Source organism: Vipera ursinii (assembly GCF_947247035.1).
Source record: "Vipera ursinii genome assembly, chromosome: 1".
Taxonomy (NCBI): Eukaryota; Metazoa; Chordata; class Lepidosauria; order Squamata; family Viperidae; genus Vipera; species Vipera ursinii.
In genome coordinates, this window is record NC_139512.1 from 109,631,558 (window position 1) to 109,659,220 (window position 27,663).

At 42.0% G+C, this 27,663-nt stretch overlaps 2 protein-coding genes across 2 annotated transcripts in view; one reads left to right on the forward strand and one right to left on the reverse strand.

Annotated features, from left to right (window-relative positions):
* Positions 1-3,090, forward strand: part of IRF7 (interferon regulatory factor 7) — a 36,019-nt gene extending 32,929 nt beyond the window's left edge. The window contains exon 13 of the mRNA XM_083350653.1: positions 1,912-3,090. Coding sequence (XP_083206779.1) covers positions 1,912-1,977 — 66 coding nt within the window. The 3' untranslated portion in view covers positions 1,978-3,090. The remainder of the gene's footprint in view (positions 1-1,911) is intronic.
* On the reverse strand, positions 1-27,527 carry LOC310633058 (malignant fibrous histiocytoma-amplified sequence 1 homolog). The gene is made up of 11 exons (XM_083350656.1): positions 27,447-27,527; positions 24,956-25,823; positions 11,898-12,189; positions 11,226-11,415; positions 10,150-10,331; positions 7,887-8,371; positions 6,921-7,078; positions 5,916-6,075; positions 4,133-4,203; positions 3,109-3,209; positions 1-1,798 (listed from the first exon to the last, which is right to left on the reverse strand). Exons 1-11 carry the CDS (start codon positions 27,463-27,465, stop codon positions 1,781-1,783), a joined length of 2,544 nt encoding a protein of 847 aa, XP_083206782.1. The 5' UTR covers positions 27,466-27,527; the 3' UTR covers positions 1-1,780.
* Between the last annotated feature and the right edge of the window lie 136 nt (positions 27,528-27,663).

A 27,663-nucleotide genomic window follows, 5' to 3' on the forward strand; every position in this document is an offset into this window, starting at 1 on the left:
GCGGAGGTGCGCGCGCACCTCTCCAAGCTGCCGCCGTCCCGTCCGGAGACCTGCCGCGTTCGTCAAACATTGACGAACACGGCAGCTGTGCAAACGGGATGGCGGCGGTTTGGAGAGTGCGCGCACACCTCTCCCAAGCCGCCGCCGTCCGGAGACCTGCCGAGGTTTGGGGAGGTGCGCGCGCACCTACGGTCGTTCGGAGAGGTGCGTGCGCACGTCTCGGAATGGGTAGCGGCCCCGCTTCTTGTGAAAGCTGCCGCGGCACGTTTGCAGGCTGCCGAAAGCGGCAGCTTTGCAGACGGGCCATTGCCGTCGCGCAACCAGGAACCGGTTCCATCACACATAAAAAAAAGGCAACCTCGCGCGTCCGCGCATGCGCAAAATGTTTTTTGCGCGTGCATGGACGCACGCACGCGGCTCCCACTTTTTTTTATGTGTGATGGAACCGGTTCCCAGTGGCTCTTTTCCTTTTTCGGGTTGCCGACCCCTGGGCTAAGGTGTCTAGGGCTGGGTTTATAACACCTCACCTAATAAAATATACAGGAAATACGGATCTTTTCTATGTACAACTACAGTTATCAGATCCGTATATGAAGTAGTTTCTCGGAATGTGGCCAAATTTTGTTATGCTGAATGCAAAATTAGGCAGACTCTTAACTTGCCCAATGGTAATGTATTATTTTGTCTGCCATTTATTTTTATTTATTACTGTGGTGGTTGTTTTTAATACTTTTATGTGTATTGCTAGTGTGTGACCATAATAAAAATTGATTGTCTAAGGCTTCTGGGAGGACATCTGCAATAGTTGGAGGGCTCCCAAAGGGCTAATCTTCAGCAATCCTGAACTAGCTTTGCTCCATTAACTCTGACTGATTATCTGTAGAAGATCATTGACTTACTCAGACAGATACTTACATTGTGATACATTGATCAGGCTTTTATTGAAGCCGCTCAGAATCCTTCATTGGTTTGACAGTTATATTGTAATGGCTGCGAGTTTTATAATACATTTTTTCAAATGTTGCTGTTAGTTTCTAAACATTGAAGCCACTTACTGTGCTTTTGGATCTCAAGAATCTTTTTAGACTATGAATGCCTGAAAACCTTATTTGTACTGAACTGAATCACAGGTAGTCCTCAACTTACAACAGTTCGTTTAGTGACTGTTCAAAGTTACAACCGAACTGAAAAAAGGGGATTTTTCACATGATTGTTGCAGTCATGTGATCAGAATTTGGATGCTTGGGAACTGGTTCATGTTTATGTCGTTGCAGTGTCCTGGGGTCACCCTAACCTTTTGCAACTTTTTGACAAGCAAAATCAGTAGGGAAGCCAGATTCATTTAACAATCGTGTTACAAACTTAACTGCAATGATTCACTTAACAACTGTAGCTAGAAAAGTCGTAAAATGGGGCAAAACTCACTTAACAAATGTCTCACTTAACAACATAAATTTTGGGCTTAGTTGTGGTTGTAAGTCTAGGACTATCTGCACATTGTAATGCTAGAATTTAATATTAAGTCTTAATATTTTTGTTTTGGTTTCTCATGGAAATATTTCACAAAATGTGAAAAGTCTAATGAGAACTTGTAATGAGAAATCAAGTCTTTATGTAACTTGTGTAAGCTCATTAAGCTACAACTTCAGTCAATAATATTTTATGGAAATAAATTGACATTCCATGTAAATTTAAGAAGTACATTTTTTTATTTGAACTGATCATTAAATAACATTGACAGAAATGTTGTTGGCCAGTGATATATCCTATGTGGCAGTTTTCATTTATCCAAGATGCTCTACAACAAAACAAAACATACCAGGAAATGTATTACAGATTTTGTTTAACGGATTAAACAGATCCAAACCCAAGTGTTACAATTACAGAATAAAGTTCTCTCTTGCTTTCCAGGATATAGGAGCCCCAATGTGGAACTTCTTAACAAGAACTGTTTACAAAGCTTTTGCAACTTTTTAAAGTATGGCAAAGAGGTATTTGTGTTTGCGCTCTTGCATCTTCTAAAGCAGCTTTTGGAGATCCAGTCTCAAATCCTGCAGAATTTTAGTTTTTACAGCTCATCCATACATCCATTTTACCATACATTCCTTCCATCCAAGGTAATGGGAGAAAATCATGTTGGCAAAAATCATATTGTACCCACACCTTGCTCTTAATGTGTCTCTGGAATGGGGTCATGCCCTGCTGCGACCTATACAACAACTTCACATGACCCTGTAAGACAAAGGTGCCCAACCTTTTGGATACCAAGGACTGGTTCTGTGGAGAAAGGTTTTTGCACAAACCAGAGGGGGTGTCATTTCATGTACTGCCTGCATCCTGCAGATGGGGCTTTGCTTGTTTGTATGGACTGGTTGCTGGAATGCCATGGCCAAGTACGGGTCCATGGACCGGGGGTTGGGGACTATGCTGTAAGAACAGTAATTGGCAGCTTTCCCTGGCTGAATGTCATCAACCAGGGTAAAGCCACCACCAATTGCCATGTGGAATCTGTACCAGGATGGTGATTTAAGATCCCGGTATTTTGCATACATGATCTTGGAGCCAGAGTTCAAGGAACAGGATTCAGTAGTGTTCAGCTACTATGTCCTCTAGTACATACACATCATTTCTCCCAAACCCTTATGGACTGGTCAATCAACCACTAAGTCACCTCCATATCAGATGAGAGGTTCTCTTCTGTTTTCCCAGAGAAAACTATGTACTTCCAGGCTGTAATTCCTTGAACCAACTTCAGCCTGCCTCAGCAATGGGCTGCCAACAATACAGAGGTTCTGTTTTGAAGACATGTCCCAGCCAAAGAGTATGTGAGATTTCTTTGCATCATATAAAACAAGTGAATGAAATCTTACTGTCTGTTTCATAGCAGTATAGATGCTAGAAATGAGATAAGTGAATGAAAGGGTCCAATTCATACCAGAAGTGCTGTACATTACAGTTGTGACCTGCTTTTGACATCATAGTCAAACTAAGATTCTGTTTGTCTGAGCAGTTTCCCCTTACTTGATGTCCTCCAAGTAATGCTGGGCTATAATTCATAATTCCTAGCTAGTTTAGAGAAGGCTGCTTTAGACTGCCACGTTAACAAACCTGTCTTTCCACATGGACCGTGCTAGTTCCAAAGGTAGCATTCCCATAGCTGGTGATATAATACTGTGCAGGAACCACAGTTCTGCCTGGTTCGTTTGGAACTGTGAAAAAAGTAAAATGCTTAGTAATATTACCCTTTTGCAGTAATGTTATGCCATGCTATGGCGGGCGCATGTGCTAGGCTGCCTGCCTATCATCCAAGTGTATGGTTATCTCAATAGAAGTATCAAGTCAATGGGCTATGCACAAGGGTTAAGAGGCAGAAACTCCCCTTCCATTATCCAGTTCAGACAATCCCACCTTGGCAAGATCACTAGCTCAGTCTCTCAAGAGTGTTGCTTTAGTGTGAAGTGCAATTCCCAGTATTGGAATAAAGGTAAAGGTAAAGGTTCCCCCGCACATGCGTGCTAGTCGTTTCCAATTCTAGGGGTCGGTGCTCATCTCCGTTTCAAAGCCGAAGAGCCAGCGCTTGTCCGAGGACGTCTCTGTGGTCATGTGGCCGGCATAACTAGACACCAAAGGCGCACAGAACACTGTTACCTAACCACCGTAGTGGTCCCTATTTTTCTACTTGCATTTTTACGTGCTTTCGAACTGCTAGGTTGGCAGAAGCTGGGACGAGTAACAGGCGCTCACTGTTATGCAGCGCTCGGGATTCGATCCGCCAAACTGCCGACCTGATCGACAAGCTCAGCATCTTAACCCATTGAGCCACACTGCGTCCCTATTGGAATAATTCAAGGTTATTCTGCTTTAACCCTCCAAAACTGAAGGGCTATGGTCATTATAACTGAATTGCAATAAAATACTACAAATAATCTAAACAAAGCCAGCACCATGGAATTTTGTATCTAAAAGCCTTTTGACAATAATGTACTAAGCCTATATTTTTCTGGACATTTACCCTAAGGCGAACTCACAATTTCATCATGCAGCATTCTACCTTATTGAAATAACATTGACATTAGTATTTAAATAATTAAGACAGAGACATTGACATTAATGGCAAATATTCCAACCTCACCTTTGGGTAACAGGAGCTCTGTTTCAAATCGATGGGCACAAATTCCACAAGTTTTAATGTCTTCTTTGAACCTGGAATGAAGTTGAATGAAGCATCATTAAACAGATTGGCCCCTAGTGTGATAGGTTGTTACTAAGGTGTCAGACTAAGGACAAAATCAGAGGCTCAAATTGCTATACAAGCATGGAATTTACTGATTGACTTAGACCAGTTACACCTATTTCACACCAATTTACCACTACATATTTTTCTCTGGGAAAACAGAAGGGAACCTCTCTCATCTGATATAGAGATGACTTAGTGGTTGATTGACCACTAATGGGGAGAGACCTTGATATACCTCATTTTGAACTTTCAAAGAAAAAAGCATAAATAATTCTTAAAATGTGGGTGGGTTTGTTTGGGGTTTGGTTTGGTTTGGTTACCAAAAATGATTTTTGCTAATGCAGTCAACAGCAAAGTTTGAAAAGCTCTAAAAGTACAAAGGCATATTTAAAATTCTACTGCTGTGATTTGGAAAAAAGATGCAGATGAAAATGGAAAGAAACTGCCCTTTTGACTAATGGTCCGCTATTCTCCCCCTACAGCTGCTACTCCTAGGTAAGTAGAAATTGCGCAGAAATAGCGGCGGGTTAGTCTTAATTGTACACACCAGGTTTGTGATATGGTGATGGACAGAACAGGCAAGATTTACGGTAAGTCTGAATCCCCAGTGCAGCCTGAGGCTCCTATGGGATAGGCACAGATTTCAGGCTGACTTCTCAAGAAGGTCGCTTTAGAGACCTTAAATTAGTAATATAACAACATCTCCAAATAAGTAATTTGAAGAATATAAAAACATTCATCACTGCCTCCAGAAGTGGTGAATGCTCCAACACTGGAAGTTTTTAAGAGGAGACTGGCCAGCCACTTGTCTGAAATGGTATAGGGTTTCCTGCCTGAGCAGGGGGTTGGACTAGATGACCTCCAAGGTCCCTTCCAAATTATTATTATTATTATTATTATTATTATTATTATTATTATTATTATTATTATTAATAATAATAATAATAATCCATTAACTTGACTATAAATCATGTCCTCTAGCTTAGGTTTAACAAGGTCAAAGAAAAGAAAGATGAAGCCCTATGGTATTTATGAGCTAAAGAAAAGAACTGACAGCCATCTTGCAGCACAGCCTGTTCTGATCTAGCACCATCCGCATTTCCTTAATCTCCCATCTAGTTTGGGCTGTGCTGGCTTGGGACCATGGGAGAGGAGACCTAAAACATTGAGAAGGCAGAAGATTCAGGGAGGCTGATGAACCAGATGAGGGAGGACTATAAAAGTGGCAAAAGTCAAACCCTCAGTAACCCTATCACAGGGGTAGGCAACCTCGGCTCTTTTATGACTCATGGACTTCAACTCCCAGAATTCCTGAGTCAGGAATTCTGGGAGTTGAAGTCCATAAGTCATAAAAGAGCCGAGGTTGCCTACCCCTGCCCTATCAGAAGGAAGGCTTAAATGAAAATAAGCGCTTTATTTGAAATATTTTGGAGGTTTTGTTTTCTTTTTCAAGTCAATTTAGAGGATACAGAGCCATCCCTCAGTTAAACTTAGGAAACGCAGATTCACAGCAAAGTATCTTAGCTGAGGATCTGCTTTGGGAAGAGAAATGTTATCGTGTATATTTTCTGGATAAAGGCCATTTTCTGGATAGAGGGAAAGAAGTAATTTAAACCGCAAACCGTGAAAAAAACATTTTACAGTCTTGGTTTTGCTGGTGCACAGCATGAATACGCACACAGTCATCGTGTCCTCCAGATCTGGCCAGACAAATTCAGCAGGACATCCAACCGTCCGGCAAGGAGACTTTATGCAAAGATGGAGCCCAGGCCATTCCTCCAGGAGTTTTTGGTTGATGGAGATGATTGTTATAATAAAGTCCCAGGCTAATTGGAATCCTGTAAAAGGCAGCAGCGAGAGGGGTCTTAAGAAACATCCAGAGCAGTCAGCCTTCTCCAACCTGGTGAATCCCAGATGAGTCATTTCAACTCCAAACTAATCACTATCTAGTCCAGCCAAAGGCTGTGAGTTTGACAGGAGCTGAAATTTGATGCTGTTCTAGAGCCCCAAGCTGCAAAAAGCTGTCCTGGACTTTAAAGGATACATTAAAGGAGATGCAATTTTGCTGATTAAAACAACTTGTGCACAAAAATGCTTTTCAAAAGGCCACTGGGCTTTCTTGCTTTTTTTCTTGAAAACGTTTCTGAAGAACTGTAGAAGCTTCTTGAATGAGAAGTGAAATGCTTTCAAGGGGGAAAAAACCAAGTAAGTCCAGTTGCCCTTTAAAACTTTTGGGATAACGATGACCCGGATGATTGAGAATATCCATAGACACTGTGCACACGTTTTTCTTGGTCCTTGTTAAGAAGAATGACTAAAAGAAAACAATAAATCCGTTCTCTAAAGTTGGTTCTTCAGTTCCACCGTTTGATTTAGGACAGAGTTGAAGCCTGTTTCTAATCTACCACTACCAGTGGGTCCTTCTCCCATACTCAGCACCAGTGGGAGTTGCCTGTATGAAATACAGATTTTTTTCCAGCTGGCATCCAGAGATCGGGCTGACCGTGGTCGTATGCCAGGCCATTCCAAGAGTCAAACCTGTCAACTTTCTTCAACTGACACCCAAAGGAGCTCTTTCCGTTAATTACACAGATTCTGGCTTAGATATAGTGTTTTGTTCTATATCATTTGTATCACATTTGAAGGTATAACACCAAAAAGCAGTAAACGCCTATGTACTTACTGGCCCTCTCCCCGGGCTTTCTACACCTGAATTCAATGTAGCTGTAACCTTTTTGGTTATTTGCTTTGATCAGTAAAGGTGTGCCACTACATATGAGCAGGCAGATGGCTTTAGCAACCCAGTGAGTTGAAAAGAAGGAACAAGCTTTCACCATGAGTCTGGGAAGAAAGAGGGGGGAAAAACAGTCAGTGCTTTCAGATCCTATTTTAAGATGTTCTCTCTTTCCCCAACATTACTGGAACTGCTAAGTTGGGCCCAGGCAGTTACAACAATAATCAGTTCAAGAAGGGACTAAACTGCCCATATTCTAGAGAGTCCCTAATGCTTAAAATCAGTGGGATGCAGTTATTAATGGTGGCACAGGGTTTGAGAGATCAGATTCAAGGTCACACTCAGCATGGAAGCTCCTTGAAGAATTCTGGTCCAGTCATTAACCCTTAGTGTTGAGAAGAAAACCAGAGGTAGGAATGCTTTCTAGATAGCTTTAAGTTCTGGGAAGGAAGGATGCTTACTGGTTGATGAAGGCTATTGTATCTTTCAGAAACAGGTTGCAATCAGCTCTTAGACTCTTTTGCCTGCAATTGGGACGCAGAATTTAGTAGCCTGGTTGCAATTGCATGTTCCGCTGTTGTATTTGCAAAATCATCACAAATTTACTTTCCTGCAGATTAGAGTGGCTCTCTATTTGACAGTCTCCAGGAAAAGACTCCAACAGAGAATTAGGACAAATTAAAGACCACAGAGTATAAGTCAAACTACCAGCACCCAGCAAAACCCTCACAGTTTTGTAAGGCACAGGTGGCATATTGTCAGAAATTGTCCAGTAAATAGTGGTGGCCTCATCCTTATATTTGACCCCTGCTCGTACAAATCAACTGGCCCCAGTTCAAAGGGGCCCTCAGTTGTAGATATTGGCCACAGGATGGTTGTCATTATCTATGACACTTAGCAAATACTATTCAATACCTTTGGAAGAAGCCCTCCGGGATCTCAGGAGAAAAGTACAAGCGAATATGCAAGTCCTCCTTGTGATCTTCTCCCCACATTGCTGAAACCTCCTGGCTTTGATTGAGATAGTTAGGAAATAAGTAGTGTGTGTCCTTCTCCAGGCTTTGCAGAGTTTCCCACGGCTGCCCAGGTACAAATGCTCTGGCTCTAGGATTAAGTCCTTCTACATTTTTGATCTCCAGGCAGATCTCAAAGTGCTCTAGCAGGCTGAAGAGCTTCCCCTTCTGGAATCTGCTTCCCACCATTTCCTCAAAGATGTCCACCATATTGTCTAAAGAAAGCTGCTGCTTAAGCAAAGCTCTCATGGCTTTCTGGCATAAGATGGCTTTGGATTTAAATGTCAATGCCCAGTTGGCCCGGTCTCGGATGGTGGCATGTTCTCCTATCAAGATGTCCACAGAAATGCTCTCCAGCTGTTGCCTTAGGCCATACCTCACAAGAGTCTAGAAAAACAGAAGCATATTTGCCCAAATAGGCTCACAATTTTGCTAGCGGAGTTGACCGATGATAAATCAAACAATACAAGTAAACCTCTTGGTGTCTTGCAGTAGATTGTTTTTTGATTCCTCAGTGTTTAATCGTACCAACAATAAAACCATTCTACTTCTGTCCTATCTTCTTCTTTAACAAGTTTATGAACTGAGATCAGACCACACTTTTGTATCTGACCCTTGGGATTTGAACAGGACATGAACCTATCCCACAAGTCTGAAGCATGCCCTAAAATAGTCCACTGCCTTTTATTACTTGTTGGAAGTGGAAAATAAAGGAAATGTGGCATCCAACCAATTTAAGCTGAAACATATGAAGAATCTTTTAAAAGTTCTTCTTGATAAGTGGTATGTAGTATGTAGCTAAATTAATACATATGTCCAGCTATTTCATCTTGCAACATAATCTGGAATCATATTTTGAATTCCTGCATTGAACTGGATGGCTGCACCATTTAACTGGTGCTTCTGGACAGAATACCCACTTCTATTCTGACTAGCTGATTACTACAAGCCATCGGTAAGAATACAATCAGAATGCCAAGTGACCATCCATACTTCAAAATTATGAACCCCCCAAGCACTGATCTTGTGTAGATAAAGATACTGGATAGGACTGTAATGTGATTTAATACATTGCACTTATATAACTTGACTACCGTCTGCCTCTCCTGCTTCACATTATATTTTCTTCTGTTTTAACGGGGGTCTCTCAACCTTTGGATAGCTTGTCAGAAAGGCCAAGGGAGGAGAGTAGAGAGCAGAAACAAATAGGATGCCCCCCTCCCCCCACCCAAATGGAAGCATTTTTCTATGTGAAAGTCACCTTATGGGCAGTTTGGTTTTTCACTGCAGTTCTCGCTCTATTTTGCCTTTAAAAAATTAAAGGAAAATAGAATAGAAGCATTTACCAATATACTATTGGGTTAATTCAGAGACAATACAGAAGAAAATTGAGAGTCTGTTCATGAATGACCCCACCCCTTTCCCCAAATCCAGCACTTTTCATTCATATTAATAATCTTTGCTAAAATGGGACTTGGGAGAAAACACAAGGGGACGTTTTGGCAGCTACTGTTGAGTCTATGGAAGATTATTTATGCTATTATTTTGATGGCTTAAATTTGTTGTTTGGTTTTGTTTTGACTTTGCAGTACCCCGCAAAGTGTCTGTTATGATTGGGAGGAGGTTATACATATGATAGAACAATTGTTTAAAAAAACTATGGTCTGTGGAAATTTGGCTTCTAGCTAACTTCAGAGAAGCAATGTGTCATGGTTCGAAAAGAGATGCAATTCTTCAAAGAACGTCGAGGCATTGTTTACCTTAAGGAGTCTTTAATCAAAAAAGCATAGCTTTGGCACTTACATGGTCAAGCCGAAATCTGGATTCCCCTCCCCTAAGCACACAGTATGAAAGCACAGTTCCTCCCTCTAATTAACCATCATAAATCACAATTTCCAATTAGTTTGAATTGTAAGCTTTCCTTCCTGTTAAACAACCTGCCAAATTCCTATCTTCTCTTATTTCAAAACAGCCTTGAGAGACATTCTTCCTACTCCCCCCAGCATCAACTAATTCTAGCTCTAAAAGTAACACACAAGTTTTAAAGAAGCAAAGCTGCCTCTCCACATGTTGTCAAAGCAAGAACATCTGATGTTAGCAGCTTTGACACAATGGCCCCATGGTGCTGGAGGAGGCTTCTAGGGTGGAATAAAGGTGGTACTCACTTTGAAGAGAGTGATCAGAATAGTTGGATGTAAGAACACCGTGTCCTTCAGCTGCTCGATCTTTTCATACCACACAATTAATCCAATGCGATGAAGGTATCTCAAAATATCCTGCAGAAGTTCTCTATCCAAATGATACTGGCAGGAGAGCTTGCTGTGTAAAAGATTGAAACTCACCATCCCTAAAGTATCAGAAGAGGACTTGTTGAGGGCTGATTCAAGAGAGACAGTCTCAGGCAACCAACAGTGTGTTCTATAGTCCAGACTACAGGCAGTCCTCAACTTATGACAATTTAGCCCAAAGTTTCTGTTGCTGAGACATTTAAGTGAATTATGTCCCATTTTATGAGGGTTTTTTGCCACAGTTATTAAGTAAATCACTGCAGTTATTAAGTTACTTAACATTTGTTAAGTGAATCTGGCTTCCCCATTGACATCGGTTGTCAGAAGGTGACCAAAGGGGATCACATGACCTTGGGACACTGCAACCATCATAAATATCAGCCAGTTGCCAAGCATCTGAATTTTGATCATGTGACAACAGGGCTACAATAGTTGTAAGTGTGACACACATACACACACACACATACACACAAGAATCTTCCCATGAGAACTTCATTCAAAGCAATCTTTCTCTTTCTAATCTTCCAAATCTTTGAGCCCAGTCAATTAACTTTTTATCCAACAGACTTATAATTAATTTAATAAATCAGTTAAAACATTGATTTATTATGGATTTTTATGTTTTTAAATAAATGTTTGCCCTAAATAATCAGGAAGCCTAGCACCCAAATAAACTTAGCTTGCACAAAGAGGAGGCATCCATCTGAAGGCCAGCTTCCACCTGTTGCCACAATGGCTCTAGGTACCCAATTGAATTCAGAGTTTTAATTTAGGCCCACACAAACAGTTTAGGAACTATGCCCCAAATAATTCTTCTGAGCTAGTTGCGGCCATACGGCTGTGGTGAAATACACTTTGCACACGTTCCAAAAGGCATTGCTCTCACTTAACAACAACACAGTAAAGAAAAGGAAGAGGACATCTATAAAATGCCACTAATAACATTTACTTGCCATGTTCGGTCATCTCTTCATTATTTTGCATCATGTCCACAATTGCTGCTTCAACTCGTTTATAGATAGGGGGGAGCACTTGGATGACATTGGGGAAGAGTTCTTCATTCTTGACATGCTCCAAGATGGCTTCTTCAAGTTTTTTAATGTCTTGGTAATCCATGCAGTTGACAGGAACAAGATCTAGAATCTAGAACAGAAAATGCATAGAGATAAAGAGAACGCCAAACAAGCAAAGTGGGAAAGTGGGGAACTGCCGATGTCCTGCTTGGTGTTCTGCTTTTGTGGAAGTTCAGTGGGAAACAGAATGGAATAGGGGAGGCCACACACGTTTATGCATAGCATGACAAAATTGCAATCCCTTCTGTCCTAAAACTAGGAATCATCTGATTGGCTGGAGCAGGGGTGTCAAACTCGCAACATCACGTGACGTGTCGCGACATATTGCGACTTTTTCCCCATTGCCGGAGCTGGGTTCGGTGCGGTTTCGGCATGACGCATCCAGCCTGCAGGCCGGCAGTTTGACACCCCTGGGCTAGAGATTCATGACAGAAAAAAAGGAAGCATGTCATCGCTACTTAGATTGCTTTCCAAGTTGTTTGGACAGTTGCATGCCAGCAGTTTCTGGGTCAAGATCATTGTATATGAAATATATATAACAATATTCCTTACTGTAAGGGTGCAATTTTCCATTTCTTTCAGTCTAGTGCACTGGTCCTCATAGAACTCAGATTCTTCATTGTCTTCCAGATTAGTAATAAGGTGAGCTAGGTTGACCTGTCTCTCCTCCAGCATGGCCTGTATCTTGCACATGATATCCTTTTTCTTTTCTTCAACCTCCTCCTTGGAACAAGCATCCACATGAGTTCCCACAGGAAGGACTACAGAATTTGGCACTCGCATAAAGAGGTTGCTTATCCAAAATCCAACAAGATCCTTGAAGGAGTCATTAGTAAGCTGATACCTACAAAAAGAAAAGTGATGAATCACTCGGCCAGCTGCTCGCCAACGTGTTGATAAACTAGCTAGGGCCCTGATTGGATTGCATTGTATTTGAACTGCATTTGGGGCCCTGATTGGATCTGCAACATTTTTGAGCAGTATTTCAACTGCTCAGAGCTGCTGGGAAATGCTACATTCTGTAGGTTTTGGGGAGGCTGCACCAGAAAAGTAGCTAGGGCCCTGATTGGATTGCACTGTATTTGAACTGCATTTGGGGCCCTGATTGGATCTGCATCGTTTTTGAGCAGTATTTCAACTGCTCAGAGCTGCTGGAAAGTACTACATTCTGTAAGTTTTGGGGAGGCTGCACCAGAAAAGTAGCGGCCTGCATGCCTAACGGCATGTGAATTATATAACTAAAAATCAAAAACAGCAGCGGTACATTCAGGGCAAGTGCGTCTGAGATTCCTTGTATCTAAGAATGTCTGGCTTAGTTCAATGCAACACTTGTTTTGCAGCTGTCTTTCGGAGTACCCTTTTCAAATTTGGAAACTGTCCTATCTGTAAACAAATCACTAGTCTACAAGGGCAGATTATTTATCTAGGGTCTGTAATCTGTGCTCTTCAGGCAGAAATTAGGTGTCCAGTTCAGCCCTTCTACTCTATTGAGCCTCCATGCTATCAGCCCCCTTTACCACAAAGATCCTGCAGGAGAAGGGCAGTGTGGACAACCATGGGATCTGGCAGGGTAAGATCTGTCACTGCGTGTTTTTTTAGTTTTGCCAGCTTCGCTCATTCCTAATTGTACATCTCTTTCTGCTCTGCACCTTATCTTGTAACCATAGTGACCCCAGCTATGTCCAGCCAATGTTTTGGTTTTAAACTGTTTTGTGCGCCTAAAAAAAGGTTCTTACAGTTTCAGTTTTACTTTCTCCTTCTGCCTGATGAAAGAATGTGGTCAGTCTAGGTCTTTTGTTTTTCTCATTAAAAGTTTTACTATAGAATATGCCTTGGATTTCTTTTCTTTGATATTGACCATGCAAATGAACCACGGTCCATCCACCTCTGGTCGGACTGTTAATTGTTCCACGACATTTGGTCCCCGAGGATGGTTTATTTTTATTTTCAAGATTTATTGATAGGCAATTAGCTAGGCAGTTAGTCCAGCACTGAGGAGGCTGTGATTCATTGCTGACAATATGCCCAGGAAAAGCAGAAAGAAGAAGACCGGTTATCTCTCTGCTAAGGAGGAGGCAGCCATTCCACAGAGAGATCTTCCTTCAAGTTTACAGACTCCGTTGGCATTGGCTACACGTCTTGGAGAAGCAGCCTCTGAGCCAAGGTCAGTTTCACCGTTTTCTGTTTTTACAGACTCTCAAGCTGATGCCCCAGTTGTAACCTCTGCTCATGGGGATCAGGCTGATTATGAGAGGTTTGGTGCTAGACCTAAGGCTTCATTGGGGAAGGAGGTGAGCCATTATTCTCCAAGCCCTGAGCAAACTGTTCAGGAGAAGACTTTGCAAAGTTATTATGAACAAATTGAAATTTTAGAGAAGGATCTGCTAAACGCAAGGTTGTGTGCAGCATGGTATGAAAAGCATGGGAGAGCCTCTGCTGGCATTCAGTTTTCAGAATCGGCCATTTTGCCTCCCTCTTCACAAGCAAAGCCACACCCACAAGGGATCGCCATTTTGCCTTCTCCCTCAAAGACAGAGGCACGCCCACAGTGGAATCTTGTGTCAGACGAATGGGAGCCTAACTGTTTTCTGTTTCAAAGAATGCAGAATGCAGTTTCACAGATATCCCTTCAGCAGGCATCGCTCCAAGCTGCCACACCTCCTCATTCATTGGGAGCTTCAGTTAGAATGCCTATTAATACTGCTACTATTAAAGTTCCTGTCTCAGATGGAGCACAGCAGCCTTTATCCCAACTGCAGCCTCCACTGGTTCCTCAAATACAAAGGCCAGTGCTAACTGCAGGCCAACTTAATGTAGCATCTCATGCACCAGCATCTTCTGCTGGCCAGGGTGGCATTGCACCTCAAGTACAGCCACCCCCAGCACCAGTACCTGTAGCAGCTTCAATGCAACTGCCACAGGCCTTGGCACAGGTGCCACTGGTGCCCCCTGCTGGTTATGTCTGGATGGCACAGCCTGCACAACCAGCGCCTCCTGCAGGCCAAGTCCCAATTGAACAACCTGCACAGCCAGTACCCCAATTGCATGTTCCTCAACAGGCACCCTCTATTGTGCCACTGGCTGGTGATTCAAAACTGAAGCGGTCAGGACAGAATTACAGAATTACAGGTCAGTGAAGTTGGACTTTTGCTTCATAGAGAAGGTACCCATGTGATGATGTTTAATCCTCCTGCCCAGCCATGGCCTCCTGACATATGGGACTTGAATAATAGAGCATGCACAATGTTATTGATGTCTATGGACACTGAATTGCAGCTCACATTTTCACAAGATGCAACTGCCCAACAAATTTGGGCTCAATTAGAGGCATGTTACCGGCCTACGTCCATTGAGTCTACATGTTTGCTTTTGTCTGAGTTCCATGGTTCTAGATTAAAACCTGGTGAACATATTGGAGAACACTTAACTAAAATGAAAGGAATAAGAAAAGAACTGGGTGAAAAAGGCTATCCTATTGATGACTTTCAAATGATCAGCATTATCATTAACTCTTTGAATTATGACTGGAAAGATGCTATTTCTAAGATTAATCAAGTGCCTATTGCTCAACGCACAGTGGATCATGTATGCAGACTTTTAACCAAAGAAGAGGCACTTATGCAAGCCGCATCATATTTAAGGGAACCACCTGCATCAAAAGCTTTAGCGAGGCGTTCTTTCCATGGAAGAGCCTACGTTCCAAGGATGCCAAGATGCTACATCTGCAATCGTGTGGTACATGCCACCCGGGATTGTCCCCAACGGTTTCCAGCACCCGCCATGTACCAGCCCAGAGGAACAGATTCCAGAGGAGACAGAGGTAGAGGCGGATGACAAGGTCATGGTCATGGTCCCAGGCGTGATCCTCAAGCTCCACTTGCCACATTGGTTGTAACCAACGATCCACAGCCTCTACCAGAGTATGACAGACGCCTACTTTGGACTTTGGACAGCGGAGCAGCGTTACATGTTACCTACAGAAAAGAGCTTTACACAGAGATGCACGAGCCTGAACCTGAACTTTGTGAACTGTACTCTTTTTCAAATCATCCTGTTCAGGTCATGGGAAAAGGAACTGTCTACATTGAAGAGCTCAGTGCATTCATTCCCAATGTTTACTACGTACCATCAGCTAATAATAGTTTGCTTAGTCAAAGTCACTTGTCTAGGGTGTCACAATTCCAGGTACACCATCTCGAAAAAGCAAGTTATGTAGTTAAAGATGGAGATATTGTTGCTGAAACCATGTTGATTGGTGGTGTTTATTACTTAAAACCAAAGTCTAAACCGCAAGAGCAGGCAAGTATACAAGCTCCAAAAAGGGAGAGCACAGGCCCAGTGAGAGATGTCCCAGAGAGAGATCCTGTTGCTACTCCAAAGGCTCCTAAAGCCAATAAAAGGACAAATAAGACACAGGTTGCTCACAGCAAGCCTGAGGTTCCTAATAAAAATGCTAATGTTGAGAATTCACTAACAGGTAAACCTTTGCATTCCAGGTGTATCCATAAGTGGCATAGAAGATTGGGTCATGTCAGTTTCCGTGTTCTGAAGAAGATGCCAGAGTTCGCAAGAGGTTTGGATCTTAAGGGGTGTAAGGTGTTCTTGGACTGTGCTGTCTGCAAGAAAGCCAAATCTAAAGCAGCAGCAATTCCAAAACGCGCTAAACGCCTGTCAACACGCATTTTTGATTTGGTACACACCGACATAGTGCGTCCTTTTGCACCAACAATTGGTGGTAAAAGATATTTCTTGACAATTGTTGATAATTACTCTTGATATGGTTATGTATTTCCTATGAGAGAAAAATCTGAGACCTTTCAGATCTTTAAAGACTTTGCCAATCTTGTCTATACCCAATTCGAAGTCAGCATTGCCAGAATTCAGAGTGATCGTGGTGCTGAATTCATGTCTCAGCATTTCCAGGACTGGATGCGTAAGAGTGGGATACTACACCAGACCTCAGCTCCTTACACTCCGGCTCAGAATGGAGTGGCAGAACGCAGAAATGGAGTTCTGCAAACCATGATGCGTTGCCTTCTTGAAGATGCTAACCTCAGTCTTCCATACTGGGGTGAAGCTATCAAATATGCTAACCATATCATCAACCGCACTTGGAGTAGTGTGATAAATCAGACCCCTTATTTTATGTTATATGGACACAAGCCTGACCTCTCACGTCTCCATATTTTTGGTTCCTATGCTATGGTCAATATTCCTTTAGCCCAAAGAAAGAAAGGGGGTCCTGCAGCAAAAAGGATGAGATTTATGGGCATTGATGATAATTCAAAATGGAGCAAATACATTGACTCTCATCACGTCGTAGTGATTTCACAATCTGCTGTTTTTGAGGAAGATGCTGACTGGTCCAGGATTCATTCTAACGATCCTGGAGTTTATTTTCCTAGAGATGATGCTGCTGATGCCACTCAGCCTGATGGTCAAGATGCACAGGTGAATGTTCCTTCCACGAGTTTTTCTCAACCCACTGTTCCGCAAGCTACCGATGCTGCCGCTGGCGACGATGATGAAGACGAGGACGAAATGAAAGAAGAATGGACGGTTGGTCCGAGACGTTCCAAGAGGACCACAAAGGGAATTCCACCAAAACGGTATTCGTGGCAAGTAACGAAAGCACCTTTACCTTTGATTTGTAATGTTACACTTCCTCCTGAGACGTTCACACAAATCAAACATCTTCCTGAATCAGAGCAAGATAAATGGTTTGAGGCAATGCAGGCTGAAATGGACAGTCTAAAGAAACTTCAGGTGTTTACACCTGCAAGCCCTCCAGCAAACAAGAAAGTTATTGGCACTCGGTGGGTCTACAGAATTAAAAAGAAGCCGAATGGTGAGTCGTTGTACAAGGCCAGACTTGTAGCCCAGGGTTTCACTCAACGTTATCCTGAGGACTATACAAATACTTATTCACCCACAGTGCGGACGGAGAGTGTGAAAATCGCCTTAGCCACTGCAACTATCCTTGGCCTAGAAGTTTTCCAGTTTGATGTTGAAACAGCTTATCTACACGCTGATCTTGATGAAGAAATTTATGTCAAAGGTCCTCCAGATTTCCGACAGCAAGAAGGGGATACTTGGTTTCTACACAAAAGTCTTTATGGTCTGAAACAGTCTGGTTTAATGTGGTATTTATGTCTTTCTGACAAACTAAATTCAATGGGCTTTATTAAGTCCGAAACAGATGAATGCGTGTTTACAAAAAGATCTGATAATAGGTATGAGATAATTCTTGTTTATGTTGATTATAATGTTTATATTGGTCCAAATAAGCAGATGAGTGAATGTTTTGCTAACGCTTTACAACAGTTTTTCACATTGAGGTCTTTAGGACATATTAACACTTATTTAGGTGTTCAAGTTACCAAAACACAGAAGGGGTTCAGTCTTACACAGGAAGATAAGATTGAACAACTATTGCATCACTGCAACATGAAGGATGCTAAACCTGTGAGTATACCCATGCAAACTGATTTTCACAACTTGACACATGAACCGAGTCCTGAGTTCGAGGATCAAACACTTTATCGCTCAGTCATTGGGTCGCTGCTATATATTAGTAGTTGGACTAGACCTGACATTGCACTTAGTGTTAATCTCCTATCACGACACGTAGGCAAGGCAAAACAGTTTCATTGGACATGTGTTAAGAAATTATTGAGATATCTAAAACACACCAAAGACATGAAGTTATTGTTAGAACCCACACATACTGACTATGCAGAGTTATGTTGTTATGCAGATTCAGATTGGGCAAGTGATAAGAAATCACGTAAAAGCACTTCAGGTTATATGATGTTTTTGAATGGATGTCCTGTTTACTGGCATGTGCGTAAACAGAATTTTGTTTCTTGTTCTTCTACAGAAGCTGAGTACGCTTGTGTTTCAGATGCATGTAATTCTCTAACGTGGTTTGATGCTTTAGTCACAGATATCTGGACACCTCCGATTCGACCGATCACTGTGATGGAGGACAACGAATCTGTGGTCTATGTATCTGAGAATCGCTTTACAGGTTCCAGGTTCCACATTGACATCCGTTACCAAAATATAAGACAAGCAGTTAAACAAGGTTTTGTCAAATTGCAGTATGTGCCTACACATGACCAAATTACTGATATGCTGAACAAACCACTTCCTACAGCCCAACACGAGTATCTGCGCAAGAAGATGTGCCTTATCTGATTTTCTGCTTCGCTGACAAAAGAAGGGGATGTCACTGCGTGTTTTTTTAGTTTTGCCAGCTTCGCTCATTCCTAATTGTACATCTCTTTCTGCTCTGCACCTTATCTTGTAACCATAGTGACCCCAGCTATGTCCAGCCAATGTTTTGGTTTTAAACTGTTTTGTGCGCCTAAAAAAAGGTTCTTACAGTTTCAGTTTTACTTTCTCCTTCTGCCTGATGAAAGAATGTGGTCAGTCTAGGTCTTTTGTTTTTCTCATTAAAAGTTTTACTATAGAATATGCCTTGGATTTCTTTTCTTTGATATTGACCATGCAAATGAACCACGGTCCATCCACCTCTGGTCGGACTGTTAATTGTTCCGCGACAAGATCTGTGAACCATAAACACAAAGCTTTCGCTGTGTCCCTGCACAACAGATACAGTGCCCTTTCTGACCTTAACAGGGACATTAAGGAGACAGGTAAAGGTATCTGTGATAATAACTCAAATAAGCAGGGGATCGTGGTCCAAGATGAAAAACTTGTTTTTGACAGGGGGAAGTGCCAATCTGGTATTACACACCAGTCATGCAAGAACAGAAAGGCATCCAAAAAGAGAAGCCACTTTCTGGTTGGTGATTCAATTATAAGGTATGTAAATTTAGGAAAGGACACAGAGGTTTCGAAAGAGGTCAGGTGTCTTCCAGGTGCTACTGCCAGTAGGGACAAGAAGCGTATTGCTAAAATAATCAAGAATGCCAGCAAGGACTGTGATGTGGAGGCTATTGTACATCTTGGCACTAACTGTCTGTCCCAAAAAGATGTATTCTCTGTGCAGAATGATTTCCAGAGCTTGGGGCAGGAACTTAGCAGAATAGGCTGTAAGCTTACTTTTTCAGAGGTTTTACCAGTGTATAAGGAGCAAAATGGAAAAGGCCAGCGTATAGCACAATTCAATATGTGGCTAAAGGAGTGGTGTAAAGGGGAAGGCTTTGGATATATTAGTCATGATGTCTGTAGCTGGTCCAATGAAAAAATGTCCAAAAGAGATGCTTTGCATCCTTCAAAGAAAGGGACTGAGTTACTCGGCTATAAATTCACAGATTTTCTGGACGAATATTTAAACTAAACAGCGGGGACAGTGAGTTAATTGATATAGAACATCCCTGTCCCCGCCAATCTAAAAATTATAGAGCTATCAATGCATGTAACATAGATGTGTGTGTGGACAAGAATATCAACCTTGCTTTCAAGCAAAATCAAGCTTCTATTAGCGAGTGCCACACAAAATGCACTAACCAAATAGGTGGTAAGACAATTGGGGAACTCAGGCACCACACAGGTTATGTAGAAAGTAAACACAGGGTCAGACATAATGGACTCAAATGTCTATACACCAATGCACAGAGTATGAACAGCAAACAGGATGAACTAGAAATTCAGGTTAATGGGGGCAGATATGATATTGTTGCCATTATGGAAACATGGTGGGATGAAACCCACAAATGGAACACACAGCTAGAGGGATTTAAATTATTTAAAAGAAACAGACCAAATAAAAGAAGAGGTGGAGTTGACCTCTATATAAGAAATAACTACATCTCTACAGAAATAGAGCACAACAATAATGACAACTGTAAACTTGAATGCATTTGGGTCAATATAAAAGGGGAAATGACATTGCCTTAGGTATATACTATAGGCCACCCAACCAAACAGAGGAAATAGATGAACTTTTTGCTAGTCAGCTAAGGTATGTAGGAAGCACATCACAATAGTAATGGGGGACTTTAACTACCCTGACATCAACTGGGAGACAAACTCTGCACCAAGTGGAAGATCAAACAGATTCCTGACAAACCTAGCAGACAACTTTGTCACCCAAAAAGTAGAGAAGGGAATGAGGGGATTAGCCATTTTGGATCTAATTCTCACCAACAGCCACAGGAATCTTGGGAGGAAGTGATCATGCAATATTGGAATTCAACATTATGGAAGCACAAGCAATAGAACACAGTCAAACTAGAGTCTTGGACTTTAAGACAGCTAATTTCAATAAACTTAGAGAGGGCTTGGGAAGGATTCCATGGGTGAGAATCCTCAAGGGGAAAACAACTCAAGAAGCTTGGGAAATTTTGAAAAGTGAGATAATAAAAGCCCAGTCTAGCACAATACCAACGAAGAGGAAAAATAACAGCTCTCAAAAGAAACCAGCGTGGCTGCACAAAGAACTCTCTGACAAATTTGTATTTAATTCCATTTGAAAGATAAAAAGGACAAGTATAGAAAGTGGAAAGAGGGGCACATAACTAAGTCAGAATATCAACAAATAGCCCAAGCCTGCAATGATGAAGTGAGGAAAGCTAAGGCACAAAATGAACTAAGGCTTGAGACCAAAGTCAACAATAACAAAAAAAGCTTCTTTCAACATGTAAAAAACAAGTGAAGGAAATGATTGGTCCATTAGTGGGTGAAAGTGGCAAGAAGGTGACAAGCAACAGGGAGAAAGCAGAACTATTTAACTCGTTGTTTGCATCTGTCTTTACACAAAGGGAAAAAACAGACCAACCTATCAAAAATAGTGCCATAAAAAACAGAATAGAAACGCAAGTTAAGATAGACAAGAAAATGGTAAGTGAGCACCTGTCCAGTCTAGACGAGATCCTGGAGCAGTAGGGAACTACCAGAAGATTGGAAAAGAGCTGATGTAGTTCCCATCTTCAAAAAAGGAAAAAAAATGGATCCAGGAAATTACAGACCTATCAGCCTGACCTCAATACCTGGGAAGATTCTGGAAAAGATAATCAAACAATGAATCAGCGAGCACCTAGAGCAGACATGTCAAACACAAGGCCCGGGGGCCAGATCCGGCCCGCGAAGTGGTTTCATGTGGCCCGCGAAGCCATCCTGGAAACAGTGAGGGAACGGCCCCCACTGCCTTGGCCCTGGCCCAGAGACCCTCCTTCTGCCAGAGACCCCCAGATCTGCCCCACTCCTGCCCAGGCCCCCATAGGCACCCTTGATGTGAATGATGTAGAGCTGGCCACGCCCACCCAGTAGGCCATACGCACTCTAGCCAAGCCCACGCAGTAGGCCTCGCCCACCCTGGCCATACCCACCCGGCCCCCTGAGGGCAACCGCAATGCTGATGCGGCCCTCAATGAAATTGAGTTTGACACCCCTGACCTAGAGGCAAACAAATTACTAAAAGCCAACATGGGTTTGTCAAAAACAAATCATGCCAGACAAATCTTATTGCATTCTTTGACCAAGTGACAAAATTAGTGGATCAGAGGAATGCTGTGGATATAATTTACTTGGACTTCAGTAAGGCATTTGATAAAGTAGATCACAACCTTCTACTTCATAAGATAAAAAAATGTGGGTTAGACAGAATCACCACCAGATGGATTCATAGCTGGCTGACCGGCCGTACTCAGCGTGTGATCCTCAATGGAACCACATCTACATGGAGAGAAGTATGTAGTGGGGTGCCCCAGGGCTCTGTTCCGGGCCCAGTGCTCTTCAACATCTTCATCAACAATTTGGACGAAGGGATAAATGGGGAACTCATCAAATTTGCAGACGACACCAAGCTGGCACGAATAGCCAACACTCCAGAAGACAGGCTTAAGATACAGGAGGATCTGGACAGACTTGAGCACTGGGCGCTATCTAATAAAATGAAATTCAATGGTGAAAAAAGTAAGGTTCTACATTTAGGCAAGAAAAACCAAATGTACAGGTATAGTATAGGGGGTACCTTGCTCAATAGTAGTAACTGTGAGAGGGATCTCAGAGTCCTAGTGGACAATCACTTAAATATGAGCCAGCAGTGTGCTGCAGCTGCCAAAAAAGCCAACACAGTGCTAGGCTGCATTAACAGAGGGATAGAATCAAGATCAATTGAAGTATTAATACCACTTTACAATGCTTTGGTAAAGCCACACCTGGAATATTGCATCCACTTTTGGTCACCACTATGTAAAAAAGATGTTGAGACTCTAGAAAGAGTACAGAGAAGAGCAACAAAGATGATTAGGGGACTGGAGACTAAAACATATAAGGAACGGCTGCTGGAATTGGGTATGTCTAGTTTAATGAAGAGAAGGACAAGGGAGGACATGATAGCAGTGTTCCAATATCTCAGGGGCTGCCACAAAGAGGAGGGACTCAAGTTATTCTCCAAAGCGCCCAAAGGCAGAACAAGAAGCAACAGATAGAAACTAATCAAGGAGAGAAGCAACCTAGAACTAAGGAGAAACTTCCTGACAGTTAGAACAATTAACCAGTGGAACAACCTGCCTCCAGAAGCTGTGAATGCTCCAACACTGGAAGTTTTTAAGAAGAGACTGGACAGCCATTTGTCCAAAATGGTATAGGGCATCCTGCCTGAGCAGGGGGTTGGACTAGATGACCTCCAAGGTCCCTTCCAACTTATTGTTATTATTATTATTATTATTATTATTATTATTATTATTATTATTATTATTATTATTATTATTATTACTGCAAGTATACAAATATCCCTACATGGCCTAGGCCCGGAATATTTGCAGGACCGTCTGCTGCCGGGGACGACTTCCCATTGCCCAGTGCGCTCACACAGAGAGGGCCTCCTCAGGGTGCTGTCGGCTAGACAGTGTCGGCTGGCGACCTCCAGGGGGAGGGCCTTCTCTGTGGGAGTGCCAGCCCTGTGGAACCAACTCCCCCTTGAGCTCCGGATGGCCCTGGATCTCCGGTCCTTTCGCCGCGACCTCAAAACTTTCCTTTTTCATAAGGCTGACCTGGATTGACGACGGGTTTTTAAAATGTTTTAATTTTTAATTGTTTAGTTAATTTATTTTGGGGCTGTTTGTTTAATTTCTTTTAACTTTTGTATTGTTGTTTTTATTGTTGTTAGCCGCCCTGAGTCCTTCGGGAGATAGGGCGGCATATAAGTCCCAAAAATAAATAAATAAATTTTCAATAGTCCCAATTATCATATTGGCAAATGGAGTTTCTTTTTCTTCCTCCACTTCCTCATTAAAGTTATATACTAACACTTGCAAAATAATACAGAGCTCCTTTAGTAAAAATACAAACCAAACCACTGCCCACCAGTGACACTACAAGCAGTTCATTTCTTCTGAAATCAAAAAGGGTGGGCTGATGTATCAAACATATGATCTCAGCATACTGTAACATGAACTGAATTGTAACATTATTCAATATATCCATCGTTGGAGGCAAAAGACAAGCCAACAAAAATGAAGCATTTAAGAAAAGATGTGCAGAAACGTATAAAGTCTCTTGTCACTCCATATGAGGAATACATTCTGTGTGTGCTCCAATGGCGTAGCGTGGGGGGTGCAGGGGGGGCCGGCCGCACCGGGTGCAACATCTGGGGGGGCGCTCACACTCGCAGCTCTCTGCCCCTGCCTGGCTCACTCACTCTCTCTCACTGCAGTGCTGGCTGTGCGAATCCTATCCGAGCCGCCGGGTCGCCGCCCACTGTGGAGGGTGTGTGTGTCAGGTGTGCGGTGCGGTGCGGTGCGGAGAGAGAGCGAGGGACTATCTGGGGAAGGGACAGTGCAGCGGCAATACATGTGCTTAGGGGGTAAGGGTTTCTTTAACTAATCTAGTGGAAGAGACTCGAGTGCTAAAATCCACGGGTTAGGGGGCGCAAATTACTTGCCTTGCCCTGGGTGCTGACAACCCACGCTACGCCACTGGTGTGCTCAGTTGTATTTCAACTTTAGAAGGAAAGAACAGGGAATCCGGTCTTTTGATTGTTACATTTGGCTTGCCTAGAATTCAACTCAGATATCCATTGTTGAAAATCCAAAACTCTGGGCAGGACTGATTAAAAGGATACTTCCTGCAATTTTGTGATAAAGTTCCTTCTGGGTCAGAAACTCTTACAATAATTAATTTTAGTAGAAAAATGTGTATTTTCTTCAGAAACTGTGTAGTGCAATCCTGTGATGGTTTAATGGAAGTGAGTTCAGATGGGCTGGCATGATATTTAGCCTTAGATGCCACACTTATCAACTAGCACTGAAGTAGGAGGAAAAGGGTGATTGTTGCCTCTATAATACCACCATCAAAGTTTAAGCTTTTAAATCTGACTCTTTCGAATTAGATTGTTTGTTTGTATATACAGTATCTATTCCACTTAAATTAAAGGGAACTGTCACGCTTCTTGGCATTAGGGCCAGGATGTTGGATGAGCCTGCTTGATGGGATCAGGAATATAAATATGATTGCAGTTCAGCCTTGATTATATTGCATCCTATCTTTGTGTTTTTCAAATGTAGTGTTTATTTTTTGTTGTGTGCCCTAAAACCTACACCAGCTGTTCAGAATTACAGTTTATAATTGGGTGACATATAAATCTCATTCATAAATAAGTAAATACATGTGCACAATGGAAGCCAGAGAACACTTACTGGTGAAGGTTAATGGCCAAGATGACAAGGGCCTGTGAAGTAATGAACATATGGTGGGTCACATAGTATTCCAGCTGGCCAGCAAAATCCCAAAAGAGAAAGGTGAAGCCTTGGAGATGGAACTCACTTATCTCAATCCCAACTGTCCGCTCTTCCTCTGATAGTTGAATAACGTGTCCCTGCTTTAAGCTTTTGCACATTGTAGACTTTCCAGCTAAGGATGTCCCCAAAAACATTGTCTTGACACGCTTGTCCTCCTCAGCTTGGCAGTTCTGTAGCTGATTGAAGTAAGTGATGATCTGTTTGATACCCCCTGCACATACTTCATCTGGGGGTTCCCTCAGTGAGTTCCCATTTACTTTGAACATCTTCAGGGGCAGTTCTGTGAACATTTCTTTGGGAAGGTGGTGCAACAAGTTATTTTGCACATAGAATTCTTGCAAGTTTTTCAACTCCAAGACTACCTGAGGGATGGCTTGGAATACGTTTGTGGACAAGTTCAGATACTGGAGAAAGTCCCGACAGCAACTTAGATCCTTCGGAAGACTGCCTAAAGAGTTGTTGTTAAGTCGGAGATGTTTTAATTTAGGGAGAGAAGAGAAGATCCCCTCTGGGATAGTTCGGATTTGGTTTTGATTGAGCTCAAGCTTCTCCAGGTGGATCAAGTTCCGGATTTCCACTGGGAAATCTGTTATAGCATTTTTAGACAAAATCAATTTTTTCAGGTTGTAAAGACTCGAAATCCCATTGACATGTTTCAGCTTGTTCCGGTCCAAATTCAGGCTCTCTATACTACTATTTTGTAGCACTTCAAGTGGAAGAATTCGGAGTCTTAATCTGGAAAGGGTCACTTTATCGACTTCGTGCCCTGGGGAATAAAGAATATAAGATGGTGTGATTAAGGGAGAAAAAAGATAATAATAATAATAATAATAATAATAATAATAATAATAATAATAATAATAATAATAATAATAATAATAATAATAATGGAAGGGACCTTGGAGGTCATCTAGTCCAACCCCCTGCTCAGGCAGGAAACCTTATACCGTTTCAGGCAAATGGCTGTCCAGTCTCTTCTTAAAAACCTCCAGTGTTGGAGCATTCATAACTTCTGGAGGCAGGTTGTTCCACTGGTTAATTGTTCTAACTGTCAGGAAGTTTCTCCTTAGTTCTAGGTTGCTTCTCTCCTTGACTAGTTTCCATCCATTGCTTCTTGTCCTGCTTTCAGGTGCTTTGGAGAATAGCTTGACTCCCTCTTCTTTGTGGCAGCCCCTGAGATATTGGAACACTGCTATCATGTCACCCCTCACCCTTCTCTTCGTTAAACTACACATACCCAATTCCAGCAACCGTTCCCTATATGTTTTAGCCTCCAGTCCCCAATCATCTTTCTTGCTCTTCTCTGTACCCTTTCTAGAGAGGTCCTTGGCGCTCTCTGAACTTGGTTGTTTTCCTGCAGATGTTTCATTACCCAAACTAGGTAACATCATCAGTGCCAGTGCTAGCAAAAAGACTGAAACATGCTTATTATTAGAAAAGGTCTGTATTAGGGAAGCCCATTTAGTGGCAGTGGAGGAGGGGAAAAGTGGTTAAACTTTCAAATTTCTAAAATACTTGTTTAAGCCAAATTTTACATACATTGGAGCAGGCAGAGAAAGGGATGGGGAAAAGAGAAAGAGCAGGAATGAGAGAAAGGGGACAATGCAATATTGGGAAAAATGTATTATATATAGCTTCAAACAGAATGGGGAGGGGGGAAGCTGCAAATAGAGATAATTTCAGATTACTCAGGACTGTCCCCAAAATTGGAAGGGTAATAACAATAATTAAAAATGGCTGATACTACCCATTTTTAAAATAGAGCATCTAACTTCATCTCAAGCCGTTTTCTCAACAAAACACAAACATTCCTTCTTAATTTTTTTTAAAAAATCAGAAATAACAGATTATTTCTGTATAACAATACAAAAAATAATTTATTCTGTACTGCAGACATGGAAGTAATGTCCCAGTTTTGAGTGCAATCCAAAATGGTATATTATGGAATAACTTGTATATGGATAGTCGGGCATCTCATAATCACATAAAATGCGAGTCAAAGGATCAGCTTTGCTGTGATTCATACAATCTTGTACCAAAATTTAGCATGCTGATTTTAAGAATGCAGGTCGATGAGAAGTAAGTTATGATTATGAGTGGGTCCCATTGTTGGACAGTTGATTAAAGTTACTCCTTAGCATGTGATGTAAACCATGACTTGGGGCTTAGCATCTTACATGAATCCAATTTTTTTTTTAAAAAAATTACATAAGTTACATAAATGTTGCTACACCCCAGTTGTAAAAGAAGGAATGGGTAACCCTGGCCCCACATGTTTGCCCTAGTGCGAGAATCCAGGTAGTATAAGGCTGCAGACAACTAGACCACCTCTAAACTAATCTTCTCAACTATAGATAGCAACTAATAGGAATTAAAGACTCATACTTACTAGGTCTGTGCTCAGACATATTTTGGGCTTTGCTCTCTAATGGCAAGCAGCAGCTGTATCCTGCTGACTATTTTCATTTCCTGAAATCTTTTCATTTTGAAAAGGCTTGAGCTCCACCTTCCCCCCACCACCACCACATATTTCTAAATACTGTGTAGCCCCTCCTTTCTCTTTGTGCAACCCAAGGGAAATGAAAGAGGAAGAATTGGATTCCCCA